The sequence below is a fragment of the Eublepharis macularius genome, chromosome 2, assembly GCF_028583425.1.
Source record: "Eublepharis macularius isolate TG4126 chromosome 2, MPM_Emac_v1.0, whole genome shotgun sequence".
Classification (NCBI taxonomy): Eukaryota; Metazoa; Chordata; class Lepidosauria; order Squamata; family Eublepharidae; genus Eublepharis; species Eublepharis macularius.
In genome coordinates this window covers 233,083,538-233,103,905 of record NC_072791.1, presented here as the reverse complement: position 1 = coordinate 233,103,905, position 20,368 = coordinate 233,083,538, and the positions used below count along the sequence as shown (strand labels likewise).

The 20,368-nt window shown below is 44.2% G+C and overlaps 1 protein-coding gene across 1 annotated transcript in view; it reads right to left on the bottom strand.

Annotated features, from left to right (window-relative positions):
• ICA1L (islet cell autoantigen 1 like) overlaps positions 1–16,774 on the bottom strand; it is a 59,050-nt gene extending 42,276 nt beyond the window's left edge. The window contains exons 1-6 of the mRNA XM_054970143.1: positions 16,616–16,774; positions 14,133–14,205; positions 11,607–11,730; positions 9,982–10,180; positions 9,192–9,317; positions 415–513 (exon numbers count right to left, since the gene is read on the bottom strand). Of these exons, the coding sequence (XP_054826118.1) occupies positions 415–513; positions 9,192–9,317; positions 9,982–10,180; positions 11,607–11,730; positions 14,133–14,205; positions 16,616–16,774 (780 nt within the window). The remainder of the gene's footprint in view (positions 1–414; positions 514–9,191; positions 9,318–9,981; positions 10,181–11,606; positions 11,731–14,132; positions 14,206–16,615) is intronic.
• Between the last annotated feature and the right edge of the window lie 3,594 nt (positions 16,775–20,368).

Genomic DNA, 20,368 nt, shown 5'->3' with positions numbered 1-20,368 from the left:
TGAACAGGGAGGAATACATGTTCACTTGCCGTTCAACTGTCATTGGTCACTTGTAGCTTAGCCCTAAGTGACCAATCATTCCCCATCTGTCTTCCTCACACCTTTGGTTGAGACAGTGCAATTATTGTGTTAATCTTTCACGATGTTCCTGTCCCACCCCCCCACCCCCCGTTTTTTCCTATTGTAAGGCAGCTTTCTGAGATTATACATAAAACAATTTATAGTACATCTAGAAGTAGAATATGCTATGATACTGTGTACTTTTAAATAAAGTATACTGTTTGAAAATAAAGTGAATAAATACACAGAGGGAACAACAGTGTTAAGCTACCCTGCAAACCTCAGCATGCTCTCTCTCTCTCTAGAGCAGGAGCCTACAGTATCTGTCTGTATCAGTCAAATTAAACAACCTACCTTGGACATCACAGGATGATTTGAGTGGAGATGCGCAAAGCTTCTATGAATCTCAGATATGGAATGAGATGACTTTTTACAGAAATGCAAAAAAGTTGTCTAAAGTAAGCAAAGTAAAAATATGAGTATTATCTGATATATATGCCAGTATTTTCCAACTTGCTTGTATTACAATAGACAAGCTACACTTGCCACAAATATTATTGGGCAACATTTGACCTTCAGCGCTTCCTTTGTGGGGCGAGACTCCAAGGCTCTGTGGTAACAGTCAGGTTCATTAAATGGCTGTTAATGGGGCTAACTAAGTGTTATGTACACACATGCGTGATGATGAAGGCCCAGCAGCACTGGGATAGGGATTATGGAATGAGAACATTCTGAGTAAAAGAGCAGGGACAAGAGACGGTTTGGCTTATCGTTTTCTGGCCCACCACTTCTATACGTAGGTGGCAAACTTCAGAGCTGGCAGGGAAAGGATATTCTGGCCGCTTCACTACCCCAAACTGCCCTTTCCACCGTTATTTTTTCTTAAAAAACAAAACGGTGTCAGGGCTCCAGGATTCATCTTGTGCTGCATATAGCCTCTCCTAATGACACAGAAATCGCACCAAACTGTTTGATTAGCCTTCCATGTGTAATGCAGAGGAAATTAAGCAAAGGGGCTTGCTCGCAAGTGATCAGAAATAAAAATAATAACAACATTTGATTTATATACTGCCCTTCAGGACAACTTAATGCCCTCTCAGAGCGGTTTACAAAGTATGTTATGATACCCACAACAAAACACCCTGTGAGGTGGGTGGGGTTATTATCCCCACAACAACAAACCCCCTGTGAGGTGGCTGGGGCTGAGAGAGCTCTGAGAGAGCCGTGACTAGCCCAAGGTCACCCAGCTGGCTTCAAGTGGAGGAGTGGGGAATCAAACCCAGCCCTCCAGATTAGAGTCCCTCACTCTTAACCACTACACAAAAATGCCAAGGACTTAAGGATGAGCTTACAAGACCTATGCTGTTGCAAGTGACTTTTCCCTGTTAACCAGCATTCCTCATTCTTTCCAGCTTAGTCTGCTTAGAGAGGGGTGGGGAGCAACAGGTAACAGAACTAGGCTAAGCTCCCCCAGCCTTCGTCCTTCCAAGCTTTCTTGGAGAACTTTCAGGAAGTCTCTCACAGTTTTTTCAAGAGTTTTATGAGACAGTAACCAGGAAGCTCTGCAAGGGCTGTCGTTCTCCTTCAGCGGGCAACAGTCGCCCTCCTACTTGCTCCAGGGTGGGATTTGCTCAAATGAAGCTGATCCTTAAGAGGACCACCAGCGGGTGGAGCTTCCCCTGGCTAGACCTCTGCCTGCTCCAGGCAAGACTCAGTCTGCCAGCTCCTTCTTGTAGGCCCAAAAATAAAGGGTTTTTTTTTTAGATTTATTTCCTTGTTCAACATGCTTAAGGCAGTTAAGAAAACCATCAACTGCCTTGGTTGCCTTAGAGCTTCATGCTGCAGCGGCCAAGAGGAAGACGGCCAAGAAGACTCCTTCCAAGGTAGGTTCTTTGCAGCACACTCCTTCGTAACCGCACCAATCCAAACTGTTGTTGCTCCAGGATTCCCCTGGCCCAACAGCAGCCCAGGCTCCAGTTTTGCTCACTCAGACTTCAAACGTTGACAAGCTTCTTCCGCCCCCGCAGTTTGGGCAGGAACCGGCATGCCAGTGTTTTCTGGGTCAGCTTAGCCCCCCACACCCATGGAATGTTGGGAACGCTCTCTCTTTTTGACCCCTCAGCTCCTTGGTAGGCAGCTTAAAGCAATACAGCTGCAACAATTCCCTCGGGGCAGCCGCCCTTTCCTTACTCTCCTGGCTTCCCTCCTCTTCTGAGCACCTTGGATTGGCTGCAACAGGGAGCGCTCTCTCATATGCCATTCCTACTATGCCTACCTAATCCTCTAGCTTCTCAAGCGGTCTTTGGCCCCCAGGCAGTTGTGCCTTGGCAATTTCCTGCTCACTCACAGAAATTTCCAAGAGGAAAAAGTATGAGAACAGTTGTCATGAGCCCGACAACAGGCATCACAAGAGGCGACACCCAATAGATCGATTCCTCATCTCAGGAGGTCTTCCACATGCTAAGAAGACACCTCAGAAGCTGCAGGAAGGGAGCTGCACTCCTGCCCCAATCATGAGATGATTCTTCACATTCTTTTCTGGACTCCAGGGGGGTGTCTCACAGAATGGGCCTCTTGCAGAAGGCTTCTCAATGGTCCTCCTTTCTGTAGGGAAATCAGCATGAGTATGACAAGTGTGGGAGGCAACTGCCATAGTGGAAAGAAGGGCAGGAAGGGATGAGACAGTGCTCAGCCATCATGGCCCCTTCTTATGTGCCCAGGGTAATACCGATTGCCACTTGGGGGGCAGGAACGAAGTTTCCTCCAGGCCAGATTGGCCAGGGTTCCTGGAGATCCTTGCCTTCCTCTGGTCACTGACCAGGGGTCATGGGAGGGGTGAGGGGAGCTGTGAATTTCCTGCACTTTGCAAGGGATTGGACTAGAGGGCCCTTTGGGTCCGTTCCAGCTCTGTTTCTACCTACTGGCCGTACTGAGGAATGTCACTTGGCAATGGGAACCATGTCCGCAACTTTTGAAAAAGAGAAAGGAGAATGGTCAAAGGAAGACATAGTTTCCTTTGAAACCTCTACTAGATTATTCCAGCACAGCGGTTTTTGAGACTTTTGCCAAAAGTTACAGAAGTGCTTAACTATAAGCAGAATTCCATAGATGAGGCTATAAGAAACCTATGGCGGTTTCCTCTCTCTGCCCCTTTCCTGAGCATTTCGAGGATGCTATGAGGTCTAAATGGGCCCTACCCGAGGCAGTCTACTCTGTGTTATGGAGGACCTAAAAGTCCCCTTGGTCAATGCCTGGTGGCAGCTCTACTCAATGGAACTATCTTGTCTAAGGATGGAAATAGTACCTTAAAAGACGCCACAGACAGAAAAAATGAAGTTGCGCTGAAGTTCTTGCATGAAGCTTCCTCCCTGGCTTTTAGGACTTCCAATGTTCTCTCTAATTTCTGAGCCATTGTTATATGGGCACACTGTCAGACAGGGGTTAACCTGTCTGGCATACAAGGTAGAGAAATTACATAGTTGCAGTTTGATGTTTGCCGGGGATTAAAACCTGTCCGTCATATAAGGTAGGAAAGTTACATCGTTGCAGCTGAGTTTCCTAGCGCTGAAAGGCTGTCAAAGCCAAGAGTTCCGTTCCATGGGAAAAGGGGAGGGCCAAGGAGTATGTAGTCAGCATTATTACAGTTAAACGGTCATTCTCAGCAATTGCCTTATGTTAGTTGGTTGTACTGGAATTGCTGAATAAAAGCATTTGCCAAATCTGTCTCTGCCTGGTCTGATTGGGGCAGATATTCTGAGAAGATCCATTGAACAGAAACTGACACACATGACCTTTTGCAAAATTCGAACTCCAATCACCTCACCAGCAAAAGGACATTACTGAAAATCAAACGGGCAGTCAAGTTCATGGCAAATACCTCTCAGGATGCTCTTCAGGTCTCTGTCCTTGCTCAATCAGCCAACATTGTCTGTTACAGCAATCTGACGGTGGCTTAAACATTTGAAGGTCAACCTCCTTCTCAAGTCCAGTCTCTTCATGGAAAAATTCCTTGGCCAGAAGCTTTTTGAGGAACCACCTCAAGACCAAAGAGAAAAAGAGGGCTATGTCACCCACCTCCTCTTCCTCTGTTAAGACAAAGGCCTTCTGAATGGATTGCAGGGCTCCGTTCACTCCTCCTTCCAATAGGGACAAAAGAGGTTCCTGGCACCTTGGATCAGGAGCAGGTATCAGCCTCTCCCCCTGGCCAGCCCAGAATAGACAATCGTCAGTTCAGCAAAAAGTTCATCTCCACCTGACTGTACTATTGCGGGGAAGCTGCAGTGGTTCAGCCACTCAAGACAGAGGGGTTAGGAAAACTGTTCAACCCGGTTACAAGATAGCTTGCAAGCTGTCCTCTCTTCAGATCTGTCCCTTCCCCAATATCTGGGAACCCCCTGCGACACTCCTTGATGATTCAGCCATAGGACATCTCCTGCAATTTGGAACCATAGAGCAAGTGCCTCAGCACCACCTCTTCAAAGCATGCATTCCATCCTTTTCCTGATGCCAAAATAAGGCAAGTGGAGAGCAATCCTGGATTTGAAGTGCCTCAACAAGAGTGTTATAAAATGCTAGGTTTGAATGGAATCTCTCAGATCCATTCTAGAAGGTCTCCACTAAAACTTTTTGAACTCAACTGGCCTTAAAGAAACATACCTGCATGTTCCCATTCACCCCACTTCCAGGCAGTTCCTTTGCTTCACCTACAATGGTTTGCACTACCAGTATAAAGCCTTATGTTTTGCCTATCTTCATCATCCTTGGTGTTTACAAAGATCATGATTGTGTTGGTGGCATCACTCCAAACTCAAGGTTACCATGTATGACCTGCTGATAAGATCTCCATCCGGGGAATGTGCTCAACAAGATCTAGGCAAGACACTACATCTTCTGCATTATCATGGTTTCTTAGTGAATGTCCCCCAAAGCCCTCTGACCCTGACTCAGGACATCTGGGAACAATGATTCATCTCAGGGGAAGGTCTTTCTTACAAAAGAGAAGCAGGTCAACCTAATCCAGGTTGCCCAAAGATTCATAATGAAGAAGGCACAAGATGTCATGGTCTTAACAAAACTCCTGGGCATCATGGTCTCTCAGCCACGGACATGGTTAAATGGGCCTGTTTCCAAGCAAGTTCCCTCCTACGGCCTCTACAGGCATTCCACAGGTAGCGTAGAAGAAAGGGCATGGATCCTCCTGTTCTCCCTCTGAAAAAGAACATGACCTTCTTTCTCTGTGATGGTTTGTGTCAGGGCTCTTGACAAAACACACTGAATAGGCAGTTATCAGCATTGTCTTCTATTCTTTAACTGACCAATGACAGAATTCTCTCTTCCTGTAACATCAGGTGTTTTATGCAAGGACCTACTTATCTATCTTCTCCTGTTCATCACAGGTTTCTGACTTGGACCTTTAACAAGGTACTGAAGGCTTTGACTCAGCCAAACCTGTAAGGAAAATAGAACTAATGTCGCTTTCCTGGAAAGTCACCTTCCTCGTAGCAATCACTTCTGCTAGAAAAATATGAGAACTCTCAACTCTGTCAGCGAAGGAAGAGTTATGTACCTTTCAACAGAAGGCATTCTCCAACTAGACCTCCCCTTTGTTCCAAGGACAGCTCTTCTTTCATAAGTCATGTTGTCCTCCTTTTGTCTGAACCCAGTACATGAAAAAGGAAAATCGTGGCACAAGTTAGATGCCTGCAGAGTGTCACGTCTGTTGCCCACAGTTCCTCCATCTTCACTAGTTTTGCAATCCACTTATGTATTGTGTGTAGATTCTTTTCACAGGCTATCCAGCTCCTGGGAAGACAGCATGCTTATCTCGGATGGCTCGCCACAGCGGCCTTGGGACGGTTCCTTCCTCTGCTCCCAGAGACTATGCCAGGCTGGTTGGGCACTGAGGGTGGGGGGCTTACAGGGAAGGGCTGGAACGGTGTAGCAAGCATTCTTTACGTCATTCTCAACAAGTGTTCTGTGTACAGCCAGGCGCTACTTTTGCTTCTGTGTATCCTATGGACATATATATGCTATAATTTGCTTTCTCAATAAAAAGACCCTTGACTCAAGGGAACTTGGATTTCTTGCTGCAAGGGGGGAAGTCAGATTCCACGTATCCTGTTTTCCATAGACTGACACAGAGCATTGTGTTGTTATATCAAGAGAATGGACCCTCTTTGACATTCAGATGCCTTGTTTGCATCTCACAGTTTGCATCACACCTTGGGGAAGAGAGTTTCTCGGGCTGCTGCTGCCTGGTAGATTCAACAATGTATTTCTAAGGTATATCAAGCATTGCACCTTCCTGGTCATGGCCCATTCAACCAGAGCAGCGACGACATCAGCAACCTTTTCAACAGCCTTTCCCATTGATGAAATATACAGCAAAGCCACCTGGTCATCTTTTCCTACCTTTGTTAGGCATTATAAAATTAACAAGGTGGCCTGGGCGGAGGTTGCTTTTGGGCACCGAGAACTCCAGGTGGTGGTAGATCATCAATCCTGAGCTCCTTCCCTCCTGACGGGGCTTAGCTGCTGGATGACTCCCCCCACCCCCACCCCCCACTGAAGAATGAAATACTGGGCTCACCGTATGAGGACTTCTTCTCTTCAGGGGGATGAACTCATCCTCACCCACCCAGTCTGGGACTGCTCAAGATCCTCTTCCTTTTATTCAGTCCATGGCTGTATGTTGTATGAAGTTCATTTCCACTGGGACACACTAGCAGACAACTTCCACAGGAGAAAGTAAATGTTCTGGTTTTCCTTCATGGGAGATTGGCTTTGGAAAGGACTGGGAAAGGTCCACCCCCTAGTGGTCCTCTTAAGAATCAGTTTAATTTGAATAAACCCTGTCTTGGAAGGAGTAGGGAGCATAACCTAGAGCCAAGCTACAAGTGATGCCTGACACAGGTTGGACACTTGTCAGCTTCCCTCAAGATTTGATGGGAAATGTAGGCATCCTGGTTTTACAGCTTGGCTCTCCATTACAGCTGCAAGACCAGGATGCCTAGATTTCCCATCAAAACTTGAGGGAAGCTGACAAGTGTCCGACCTGGGTCAGGCGTCACTCGTAGCTTGGCTCCTAGAGGAGGATGGCTTCACCCCCACTGAAGAAACCTTTATGGCTAAGTCCAACTTTTCAGCTTATCTGCAGCAGAAGTGACTGAACCCAGAGTAGGCAAATTAGAGCAGTGGGGCCAAGAACTGAAAGAGGAGAGGCAGAGCCCAAAAGAAGAAGAAGGCTGCTATGCTATCATTTACATAATATTCATAAGCTCCCTTTCCCGTTCTTGATTCCACTGGCCTAGGCACACTGATTCATGTTTCTGCATCCTCCCGATCAGACTTGAAGGTGACTCAGAACCTTCAGCTCGTGAAAAATGCAGCTGCCAGCAGGAGTCGGACAGCAGAAGCACATTACCCCAACCTTGCAAGTTGCATTGGCTTCCAATCTGTTTTCAGGCACAATCTGAAGTCCTGGTTTTAACATTTCATGACTGGGTGTTACCCAAACAGGAGGTCTGCTTAATTGGTTGGGGGAATTAGCATTAAGGAGGCAAGCAAGAAGAGGTAACTAGGAACCTCCACCAATGTTTACAGGGATTATTCTCTTAGAGAACTCTCAAATAAGTCAGGCAGATGTTCAACTGGAAAAGTTTTTTATTAAAGAGAAAATAAAAAGGGCAAACACAGAGAAAATGACACACAGCATGTATACAAGGCTAACTAAGAAAATCCGGGTGGAATGGAGGAGAAAGTAGTTTAGGGAAGGCAATAATTACCAATCTTGGAGAGGTTTACGGAGGCAGCAGAAAAATGACCAGCATTTCATGAGGAGAAAAAGAGGCCCAAACAAATTTGGGGGTGTATGACAAGTCCCAAGACACACACAGAGCAGATGGCTGGGGGCCCCAGTTATAGGGCGAAATGCTCCCTGGGGCAAGCTGACATCTTTGCCCCCCAAACAGTCACTTAATGGCTGTCCCTAGAGGTGGACAATGGAGTTGGAAGAGGCTTCCTAAGGTGGACTATAGGTGCGAAAGGTGCTTGATGACCCTTTGAGCACCGAGTGGGAACAACTACCAGGTTGGCTGACTAGTTTTAGGCGGTGCTTAATCAAGGTCAGTGGGTGAGGGGAAGTCAGGCTGGGCGTCGAGATTAGTCAGGAGCTTCCTGGGAGCCTCCTCATCCCAAGTGATGCATCTCTCTGGGGCAAGGAGGGGGCCACTGGTCAGCCAGCCACTCTGACTCACTTCTTGCTAAATTTCCAGGCTCCTGTCTGGTTGGCATCCATTCGGGGCCAGGCAGTGCATTGTGCTTATGGCATATGGGGAAGGGGCATTCATGATATTCTATCCATAAAGTGTGAGGAAGGGTTCTTCTGGCCACTAACAAGGGACCCACATGTCTGAAAGGCAGTATTTCCTACCACCCAACAGTCCCTGCTGTCAATTCCCTCCTTTCAGGAGGTGCATTTGGCCTCCACAAGAGCCCTGGCCTTCCTGGTGGTGGCACCAATTTTTTGGAATGGTCTATCTAAGGAAATACATGCAGTTCTTATGGCTGTTGTTAAGAAACTGTGTAAGGCAGCCTTATTCCAATGGGTCTTTGGCAGCAAATACCTTTTTTGTTCTTGCCTCTATATTGCTTTGAATTTTATTCTCTTTTTAATTATCTGGTTTGCTTACAGTTATTAGGCAGTTGTCAGCGTCATCTGTTCTTAAGCTGAACAATGACAAAATTCTTTCTTCTAACTTCATCAGATGCTTTACACAAGAAGCAACTCATTTATCTTCTGTTCACCACAGGTTACAATTTACTGATCTGAGGAAGTTTTATTGTATTGTATTTATATCTTGAGTACTTTGTGTGCTGTTCTGATGTCATATTGTTTTATTTTACTGTTATAAAATCATTAACAATAGCAGTAAATAAAACAACAATACAATATCAGAATAGCACACAAAATATCCCAGGGTCTAAATATCTTACTTCAGCTCAGTATCCTTAATACATTGCCCTCACTCTGAAAAAAGCAAGATCTAAATTATTATATTAATAAATATCATATAAATGAATGCATTCATGGTCTAGGGAGTACCAATGCTGCTTAAAACTGGAACAGATACCTGGTAGATAGCAAGGCAATGTGATAGCATATTACAGCGGCTAGCTCCTAGAAGGTCTACCTTCTGACAAACATCCATCTTCAGTTTGTCAAACTGAGTTTTGGTATTTCTCACCTGCATTTGAACCTGCAACAAGAAACAAGAAAATTGAAAGGGTTTTTCAGGAGGAGAAATAACTTTTAAGTGGGTTCTGTTACATTTGAAATTAAAAAGGCATTTAGTTAACCACTGATTTTTATATTTGCAGTTCGAGGCTGTCATTGTCTCACCTTTTTCACAGAAGGCCAAAGGTGCAACATGATGCCAGCTCCATCTGGTGCCTATTAAGTCTGCAGACTGCTCTACACAGAATGTAGACAAAAGGTTTGAAACACATAGCCCCTCTCGTCTTGTTTTTTAAACATTCAGCCTGATGAGATGTTCTGGAAAACTTAAAAGCTTGCATACTCTTTTGTCATTTCCATTAGTCTTAAGATAACATATCACATGGCTTTTAAGCATTTTTTATTTGGACCAATGTGGCTACCTGGACTCTCAGGAATTAAGATATTTAAAAAGCATTTCCTCCTTCATTTTAACTCCTCCGTTACAAGCCACAAAAGTGGATTGTATCTTGTACCCTTAGCGAGATTCAAATAATTGTGTGATCTCTCAACTGGGCAATTCCCTTTTTGTTAGAATGAAAGATTGGGGAGGGCTAGAAAAGGCAGTGCATGTGCTCCAGGCCAACACCTAATCTTTTCTCAAGAGGGAAAAAGGCTTAGAACAGCTTTGCGTTGAGAATATACACCTTTTTGAACTTCTCCATTTGCTTGCAGGCATCAGGGTCCAATTCCTGGGACGCATCCTTCATCCACAGTAAAGCCCCTCTGTACTCTGTGCGGGCCTGCTCCATTCGATTGATTGTTAACAAGGTGTCAGTTACAGCCTGCTGACTAAATGTTTCAAGTTCTTTTCTAAGGCGGGACAAAGGAGTACAGAGAGCCAGCCTGAAGATAAAGAGAAATAGACAGTGGATTACTGGATTATGTCAAAACTACAATGGCAGTATGGCAACATTAGAGCATGGAGAGGAGAATGAGCAATTTCTATATGTTCCACCATGGTAAGTACTATTCTGTGGTCTTTTGCATGCTCAGACCTATGGTGATGGGTGATTAGATCCAGTCATGACAAGGAGTGCGGATGTTTGCCACATTCCCCTTTATTATCTTAAGGAAGTTGATCCCCAGAGGCACAGGACCCACATGATCTACTGACCTAGCTTTCATTAGCTCACTAACTCCAGGAATCAATTTTCTTGGGGTTGGAAGGGACTGCTGGAAGGAGGGGAAATCTGCAAAGGTCCGCATCTGCCAGTGGCTGCCTTCGGATGGATTGCTTAATTCCACCCATAATTTTCCTGCTTTGGACTCACAGTAGCAAATTACAGCATTTTTTATGCATCTTGGATTGCAAATGGGAATTGTTAATTGATGTGCAGTGAACTCATAAGCAGAGTTATCCAGTCTAAGCCCACTGATTTCACTGCATGTTGACGTTGAAATGAAAGGGCTTCGACTGGAGTAACTCTGCTTACAATTTCACTGGTGGCCTTTTAAAATTTTGTAGCATTTTTATGCTGCAGTTTCCAAACATTTGTCTCTACCCGCAAAGCCCAGTGCAGGTTAGCCAAGTTCCCTCTCTTCCTTCTCCTGCAAGAGGAAGAAAAGGCACTTTGAAGGTGGTGGGGGGGGGGGAGAATGAGGGGGAAGAAACATATGACCCAACAACCTACACCTAACCTCTTCACCACTCTCACTGCATCTGCACTGGCTGTGAAAGGGCTTATATAAAAGGCATGAGTTGATAAAAAATTGAGTAAGAGTTGGGAGGAATGTGCAAAAGAAAATAATGTAAAATAATATAAAACATTATCCTAGTTATTAATCCTAAACAGCAGATTTTTTGTTTTACAAAAAGTAAACACTGTTGAAAACATCCCTGATTGAGCGAACAAAGATTAAAGCCCCCTTTCAGATTTACTGGGTCAAAGCCAACATAAATTCATTCATCAATGATTATGAAATATCATTTTCAACATTTAGCTGCACAGGCCTAAACAGAGTCATACTTTCTAAGTCTGTGGAAGTCAACGGCATTAGAAGGATGTAACTTTGCAGAAGATTACACTCTTAGCGTGATTAACTGTTCAAGACAGATAATCAGGCAATAAGGAAGTGTACATGTGGGATTTTATTTACTTTTATGAACTGTTTAGATTTTATAAATTTAATATCCTGATGCAGTCCTTCTCTATACAGCCTACTTGTGCTCTGGAGTACCAAATAAGAATTACATGTACTCAGTATATTATTTTATAGCAATAGTACCAAAATAAATTTTGAGTAAATTAGATAATAAAAAAACATGAACCTTTGCTGGGAAGACGAACAGAGGGCCTTGCCAGTGGCATCAATCATTCTGACAATTTGAACATCACCTCGGTCTGCCTGAAACTTTAAGAAGAGCCCTAGCTCATTTTCTTGCTCAGAAATAGCTATGAAAGAAAGAACGGCAAATAAGTTGATTTATATTTCTAATATATACTAACACATATTTTAAAATAGTTGCCAGGAGGTACAAAACATTAATAAAGACAGATGGAAGAAGGATTGCTATATTTCATCTGTTGTAAAACCAACAAGGGGTTACACAATGGCACCTTCAGGACTAAAAACTGTATTATGGCATAATGCTTTTATGGACCACAGCCTTCTTCTGAAAATGCAAGGAAAGCTTAAGTTACACTAAATCCATTAGTCTTTAAGGTACCAAGATACACTTTGTATACACAATAAACTAGGGTTTTATTGGATGAACTTTTGATAATGAAGGAGGCCAAAAGCTTCATGTTAAACTCTATTTCAGGCAGGCTGAAAAGATTCTGTTTCATTAAGAGAAACACGGAGAAATGTGTTTTACTTTGGAGGTCTGGACAGTAGCCTAGCCTCCACATATAATTTTAAGAAGTTTCACCCTCTCTCTTAGCAGAGAACTGATGCCAGAGACAATGAAGTGATCAACTTACACTTCCTTCTGCTAGATAGTGACACCTAGCAGGAGACAGAGATTTTGGGAGGTTTAAATTGTAGAAAGTCTCTTCCTGGAGACGTCAGGAAAAGCTTCTTTGACCCACAAAAGGGTGGGCAAACAGAGATGATAAAACCCTTTGGAACGGATGGGAAGTCTCTTTGACTGTTTCCATCTAGGGAATAGGAGGTCTCATACCTGGGCTCCTGCTGAAGGCTGCCATTGCCATGTGGAGGGGACAAAGGACTACAGGCCGCAACAAAGACTTCAAGGTAATTGGACACTTTTTAGAACACTGTAACTTCTAAGTAACAGAGCCTGCCTTAGAATAAGAGCTGCAAGAGCATGTACCAAGTGAGGAGTAGAGGCATTGCATGTTTACACCTTTCTTTTGGTTCCCCTTCTTAATCTAAAAGAGTTCAGTAGCACCTTTAAGACTAACCAACTTTATTGTAGCATAAGCTTTCGAGAATCACAATGCATCTGACGAAGAGAACTGTGATTCTCGAAAGCTTAAGCTACAATAAAGTTGGTTAGTCTTAAAGGTGCTACTGGACTCTTTTTGATTTTGCTACTACAGACTAACACAGCTAACTCCTCTGCATCCTTCTTAATCTGTTGCTGTGTTGAGAGTATGTGTAATATTTTATCACGCAAATAGTTTGTGTATTTTATTTCCACTAATTAATGTGGGGTTTTGAATGTGTGTTACTATGGTTTAAAATGCAGGCTTCTAAAGGAAAGAGGAAGAGGGCTGGATGAGTGAGTGAAGATTGCTGTGGCTGGATGGTAACTGTGCCCTCAGGAGTGGAGTGAACTGCAGTTTAAGTCAAGAGTTCTGAGGGGAAGCAGTCAATGAATCAGACAGGCTGTGTGGGTGAGAGGACAATGTTATTCTGTGAGTGAAATGCTGAGAGAGGAAGTCTTTGTGTTTACTTGGTGGATAAAATCTGCCTATGTGGCAAGTGAACTTCTGGGAACTCGTAGAATTTTATGTTCTTCTCTTTGGGAGAGAGATATTTTTAGCCCAAATGACTATTGTGGAGAAGATTATTCTTTGCGACTGGGTCTGTGTATAAATGTTTTAAAACCTTTTGAAACCATGAAGCTTATGAGCTGTTCTGAAACCAATAAACTTATAAGTTACTCTGAAACCATTATGCATATGTAATTAAAAAAACTCTATTTCTGGTTAAGTAAAACACCTGTTTCATCCAGAATAAAGGATCTATTTTTACCTCATAGCCACTCCCATGTGCTGACCATTCTGTCACTAACAGTATATAAGCGCAGTTATTACTACTACTACCACCACCACCACCTATAGCTAAGACTTCCTATACAATAAGTCATAGAGAACTAGGGCAGTGAATATCTAAGGGACCACTAAGGAAATCAGGGAGGCGGCAATACACATGTCACATAAAGAGGGCAAAATGCCACAATATCCATGTGGACATTTCTTTTTTAATAAATGCCTTGTAATTTTTAATGTTGGTAGCTGGTCCTCCATTGTTCAAACACGCTATTTAAATAGGAGCCAGGAGAAGGAGATGATCTGTTGGCAAATTGCTATTCCCCCAGTGATGCTTATTTGCAGTAAGTGGTCTCTGTGGTAACCAGATGCTCCACAGCAGGATATACAGGCACAAGGCATGTCCTTAGAATGGCAATGCAGGCAAGGGGAGCTAGGAGCCATGGTCCTCTCAGCAGGTAAATCCTACAAAGGCCAGGTAGTGGCACTGATGTACCAAAACAGGAAGTGAAAACCACTATACTACAGCAACTCAGAGCAGCTTAAGGAATTGTACATGGATACTGCAAACATAAATAATTACTGTATAACTAAATGAGGTCTGGCAACTTTACCATTAAGTCTTTGCTGGTATTTTTCAATTGTCTTCAGAAGATCTGTGCAAGTCATCTGAATGGTATGGAAAACCTTTAAAATAAAAGGGGTTGTTGGTATATTGATTTGGCCAACGGCATACAAACAATAAAATGACGACAATGGTAATGAACTGAACTGGCAAACCTCAGGCACAAGCTTAACATCAGAGCTGCTTGATCACCCCACAATTCAGTTCACAAACTATCCATGAGAAGCCATCAGCATTGTCTCATGTTCAGCAGACTATATTCTAACACTGCATATGTTTTTGACTGCAAAAAAAAACTGATTATGCATGTGTATTCTCATACTGCTTCCCTGTAGCAGCATCTTCCATTGGCCTCCACAATCTTAAAATACATAAAAAATTAAATTTCACAGTGAATGCTGTACATATGCAAGGCTTCTCCCTCTGTCCCTCTGGGAACATCAGGAACCTAGGAGTTAGAAGCAAGGCGCACAACTATCACAACAAAAATATGTGCAGGGTTCTGCTACCTGACTGAAATTCTACATGAGATCCTTAAAAAAAAACCCTTACAAGTATAGAAGAAATATGAACAATGTTTTAATTTGAATTCTATGGTGTGACACAGGACTCTCACACCATGTACTCAACTTATTCCTGATTTTCTTAGCAGTCAGTCCCCAGGCACTGAAATTCGTTTGGGTCTGGGTCTTCCCCATGTCTGCCCTCCCTTTGCATTTTTACAGTTGTGGAGTCTGTTTATTTTCTTCCCCACAAACATTACATAACCAGGATTTGCAAGTGAGGGTGCTGTTGTCATCAGTGGCGTCATCGGTATCGTCACAGCACCTCCCTCCTTTTATATTTTTATACGTATTTGCTGAATTTTTAAAAAGATTAATCACTAACACAGTGCCAGTCTTTGCATGGGGAAGCATAAAAGAGGAGCACCTCTGCCACCCATACCTAAGCCCCCCCCCTCTGCGGTGGTCCAAACTGGAGAGCCCTGCCCAGGCTGACCCAGAGCCAGGAGGCAGAGACTGGCACCAGCAGGGCAAACTGACCTCTGTTGGAACAGAGCCCAGAGTAGCAGTGGCTATGTGCTTTTCAAACCATGCTGCTTTTTCTGTCACCAGAAGTGGCTACCTCCCCCTCCACTAGGACACCAGAGATTAATTTTTTAAAAGCATCATCAATTTAATATCACTACACTGACCTACTGTTGCAATAATAGTTGCACCAAGTTCTCTGAATTCCCAGCTTTCATTTTAAAAAAGAAAGTCTCTAGCCCCTTCCCTTGCAGAGATATAAGAAAAAGTGACGTTCATGGCATCCAGTGATGGACCAGTTTTGTCCCAGCCCACTTAATTTGGCACAAGGCATGATGGGTAGGGGCTGGGGTAGGTGACTCGGCCAATCCAGACTGGGCAGCAAGGGATGTAGCGAGCTGCCCTCTCCCTCAGCCTCCATCTGCCACAGAGACGGACCCACCCTCCCTCCTGAGACACATCATGGGAATAGCTGGTTGCCAATTGGGGCAGAGCAGAAATTTTGGGTTTCCCTCAGATTAGCAAAAGAGGGGGCTGTTCTTCGCCTGCTCCATGATTACGTGGTGGTAGGAGTTTTAACAGGCCTGGTAAAAACTGGTTAGGGCACAGCAAGCTTGCAGGAATAGGACGGGTTACTCAGGACAGATAGGGCAAACACCCTGAGGCATCTCGGCAATGGGGTGTGTGTGGCCAGACCAGGCCATCACATGCCAGGTGGTTGGGTGGTGCTGTGAAGGAACGTCCTGGGTGCTGAGTGTCATCTCCTGAACTTGGTAGGTGCCTTGTGCCCTGTCAGGGGACGCAGGTGAAGCTGGGAACCTCTTGGCGCAGGAGGCTGTGCAGGCTATGATAAACAAGGGCAGGGAGAGCCGCCAACCATGTTTGGAGCCAGGGTGGACTTGCCAGGTGGGCATCCAAGGAGGCTCCTTGTGCAGACTGCCCTGAAGAGAGTTGGCTTATGGTATGAGCATTGACGGAGATCAGCAGTTGAAGTTGAAGGTAAATAAAAGAAACTAGCTGAACCCACAGAATTGGTGTCTGTGTTACCCTGGGTCATATCTGAGGTGTTGGGGCAAAAGCATATCTCTGCAATGGAACAGGCTAGAAATTTACTTTTTTAAAATGAAATTAGGGGATTCACAGAACCGGTTGCACCTGTTATTACAATAGTAGGTCATATAGCAATACAAAATTGACATTTTTTTAAAAAAAGATTGAAAACAAACATGAGGCAGGAAAAGGTAGGCAGGGGGAGGAGTGGTTCAACGAGATCCCAGTTATTTATATGGCAAAACATGGCGTGTGCTCTCAGCACAGCAACAGACTGAGATAAACCAAAGCCGCACGGGGGGGGGGGGGGGGGCAGAGCTGACGGGAAAACCCTGTGCGGAAAACTCCACACATGCTGGTCACTCAACGCTCATTTGACAAGGGGTGCACTTACCTCTAGTTTGGCATCTAACTCTGCATCAGACGCTACCACGTGTTCATCTTCTTTCTTTCCAGTAACTTTAATTAGGACTTGTTTTGTTTTCCAGTATTTCTTCTGCATTTTGCTAACTACTGACTGGTCTTCTGGATTGTGCTGCTTGTACGTGTCCATGAAGCTACTAAAACACTGAAGTTAAATAAGTCAGAGAAAAAATTAATCAAGAAAGAACTGGCTGCCAGTCCCATCCTAAGCAGAGTTACACCCTTCAATGTCCGCTGAAGTCAGAAGGCTCAGAAGGGTGTGACTCTGCTTAGGATGGCACCATTGTCGCTTTATGTTGATGTTATGGTTGTTAAGATTTTTTTCTGTTTTAATGCTGTTTTTATATAAACAAATATTTTGCTCACTTAGATTGTACATTTGAAAAATGTTAACAATGGCAGAGGTTATGTTTTATTTATTTAAATAACTTATTTAAAATACGTGTACCACCTTTCACCCTGACCTAGATAGTCCAGGTAGCCTGATCTCACTAGATCTTGGAAGCTAAGCAGGGTCAGCCCTGGTCAGTATGGATGGGAAACCACCAAGGTGGGCCCAGGTTGCTATACAAAAGCAGACAATGGCAAACCACCTCTGATGATCTCTTGCTTTGAAAACCCTACAGGGGTGCCATAAGTAAGCTGCAACTTGCAGTAACATACACACACACACACCATCTTTCCATCAAGTAGATACAAAGCAGTTTAAAAATGTATAAAAATAAAAAGGAAGTAAATTGGCAATAGAACCACAGTATATTATTCACTCCCCATACGCTTAATCAAATTAAACTATTTTGGCCAACAGGAAAGAAGGAAAAATTGCCAAGCAGCTGTCTCTGGGGAAGTAGACCCAAAGTATGAGCACTTCTACTTTTAAAAAGTTTTTCTGGTTACGGCCCGCTGAACTTTCGATACGAGGCCACCCCGGACCGCTGATGAAGACCTCAGCAAAGGAGAGTCATATGGGAAATTCAGTCTTTCCAAGCACGTTGATCCCGGACCACTTGAGGTAAGGTCAACAACACCTTCGTACCTAAACAACAGTGTTTTCTCCTTCTCTTTCCTATTTAAGGAACAGGAGATGGTGGATCATCCCCTGCCCTTCCATTTTGTCATGTGTTGGCTTGTTCTTTGCAACAGCGTTGGCTACTATGATGAGGTAACGGTTAGACTTACTTCAAAGTAAAAAAGCACTTTGGAGTAAATACTGCTATTAATTCATTGGAATTGTGAAGTGCTTCATATTTTAAGTTTAGATCATGACTATATGCTTACTAAGGATGTGCGCTTCGGGTATCCAATTCAGAAAAAAAAAACCCAAATCGGTCCTGATTCAGAAATACCGAAGCAAAGCTTTCCGAAGCAATTCCGATTGCTTCGGAAAGCATTGGGTTAGCCAGCAGCAGCCCTTTGCTGGCTGTTTGCAAATGCAAACAGCCAGCAAAGTTCTGCAGGAAGTTAAAGCTTCCCGTGCTTTCTTAGAAGAGGGGAGGGGGAGAAGGAGTGAGTGACTCACTACCTCTTCCTAACCCCTCCCATCTTGCAAAAAATGGCGGGAAGCTTGCTTTGCTGGCTGTTTGCATTGCATTGCAATGCAATGCAAGCAGCCAGCAAAGTCAGAGATTCCAGCCTAATTTACAGGTTGGGAGGGGTGAGGAGGGCTGAGTGACTAGACTAGAGTACAAGGAGGAGGAGAGAGGGGGATCAGGAAAGGGGAATTAGGAGTGTCCAGTCCCACTGCTGCATTCTCCTTCCAGCCAATGGAATCTCTGGAAGGAGATGCAGCAGGGGATTTAAACTAGAGGCTGGCCTTTGGGCCAGCTTCCATTGTGTTCCTGCTGGCCTAGAGAGAGACTTTGAGAGAGAGTGCCTGTTTCTCACTGTCTCTGTGTTGTGGCCTGCCCTGCCTGGACTTCTGCTGCGAGGATCATCTGACTGACTCAGCGCTGGACTTCAGGAGACTGGTAGGAGAGGCAGTCAGTGACTCACCAGCTTTTCTATTTAGGGGTGAGGTGGTGGGTTTCTGGGAGGAAGGGAAGGGAATTTAATTTGAAACTTTTTACTTTTAATTACTTTATTTTTTGTGGGGGTGGATTCTTGTGTGTGTGTGTGTGTGTGTGCGTGCGTGCGTGCGTGCGTGTGCTTGTGGTGGCCCTTTTTTGCTTTGAGTGGCTGCTGGCTGGGGCATTTGTTTTTTGTTTTAAGGGTTTATATAGTTTAGTGGCTTTTATTTTACAGTTGCTGGGGGGAGGCTTAAAGGTTTAGGGGCTTGATTTTTTTCCAGTTGTTGGGGGAGGGGTTAAAGGTTAATAGTATTTCAATTAAAGGTTAACTTAATACTTACTAACCAGCTTCCATTCTGTTCCTGGCCTAGAGAGTCTAGAGAGACTCCCGCTGCTGCTGCGGCTGGTAGAGGCTCTCTGTCTCCAGTTTGGCTGCAGCCTGCCACTGAGGAGGAGAGGATTTCACCTGGAGGATTCCTGCCTGCCTGCCCATTGCTGGACTGCAGGACTGGTGAGAGAGTCAGTCACTGACTCACTGGGTTTTCTGTTTGAGGGGGAGGTGGTGGGTTTCTGCTTGTCTGGGTGGGGGTAAGGGAAGGGAATTTAAAGTTAAAGTTCAATTGTTGCAGGGGGAGTTAAAGTTTTTAAGTGTTAAAGTTAGTGCTGTTAGTTTAGCTGTGTTTGGTTCTACTTTGGGTTTCCCAGAATAGTTTTAAATAGTGTTTTTAGAAGGTAGGCTAGTTGTAGGCCACTAGGCCTTCACTGAACATTTGCCCTTTGAACTAAATTGATAGGGAACCAAGGGTAGTTTCCCCTGTAAATAGGCTTCTGTAGAAAAAGAATTAGTTAAGAGTCGGGTTCTGTTCAAATTTTATATATATCATCCAGTAGTAACGGAGCCACAAGAAACACAGATTTAGAAACAGGTAGATAGGTTTTTTAAAAACTAAATTGTAAACTGGGGGGGGGTATAAAAACTTAACAACTAGTAGTTAGTGAAGGTTCCAGGAGAGGAAAGAATGGCTGATAGGAAAGCTGAGAGGGCCCCCCCACAAAGTGCAATCTTCCTGAAACTTGCGCGAGGGTGGGAGGACAGGTAGGAGCAGGTCCCCTGAAAATCGGGTGCATTTTGCTTGCAAAGTGCCACCTCAAGCCAGCTAGAAAGCCCTTTTCTTTTTCCCAATAGGAAATAATGCAGAGTAGAGGAAGATGGGGTACCTTCTTTGGGGGGCATAACATGGCCCCCCAAAGTCCAATCGTTCTGAAACTTGAGGGGTTGTTAGAGGACAGTTAGGAGAAGGTCCCCACCAAGTTTGGTTTGCTTCATAAAGAAAATGCCTCCCCAGGCTCCCGGAAAGCTGGGAGCATGTTCCCCATTGAAAACAATGGCTGAATCTTTAAGAAGCAAACCCGAATTTTTCCGAATTGGATATTCTGAAGCGGCTTGCCGCTTCGGAATCCCGTTTATTCTGAATTTCTTCCCCCGATTTGAGTAAACCGAATCAGGAAACCCGAATCACCCTGGCCCTGCACACCCATTGCTTACTGTTGTATTCTTGATGATCTACTTAGCAGTATTTTGTTCTCTTCTTTATGAGTTTATATGCATAGATTTTTGTGAGAAACTCTGTCAATTGTTCATCTTTTATGTTTGTCTTTGTCTGATCTGGAAAAGTAATTATTTTCCTTTGCATATGTTGCTTCCAGCTTTTAAAAAA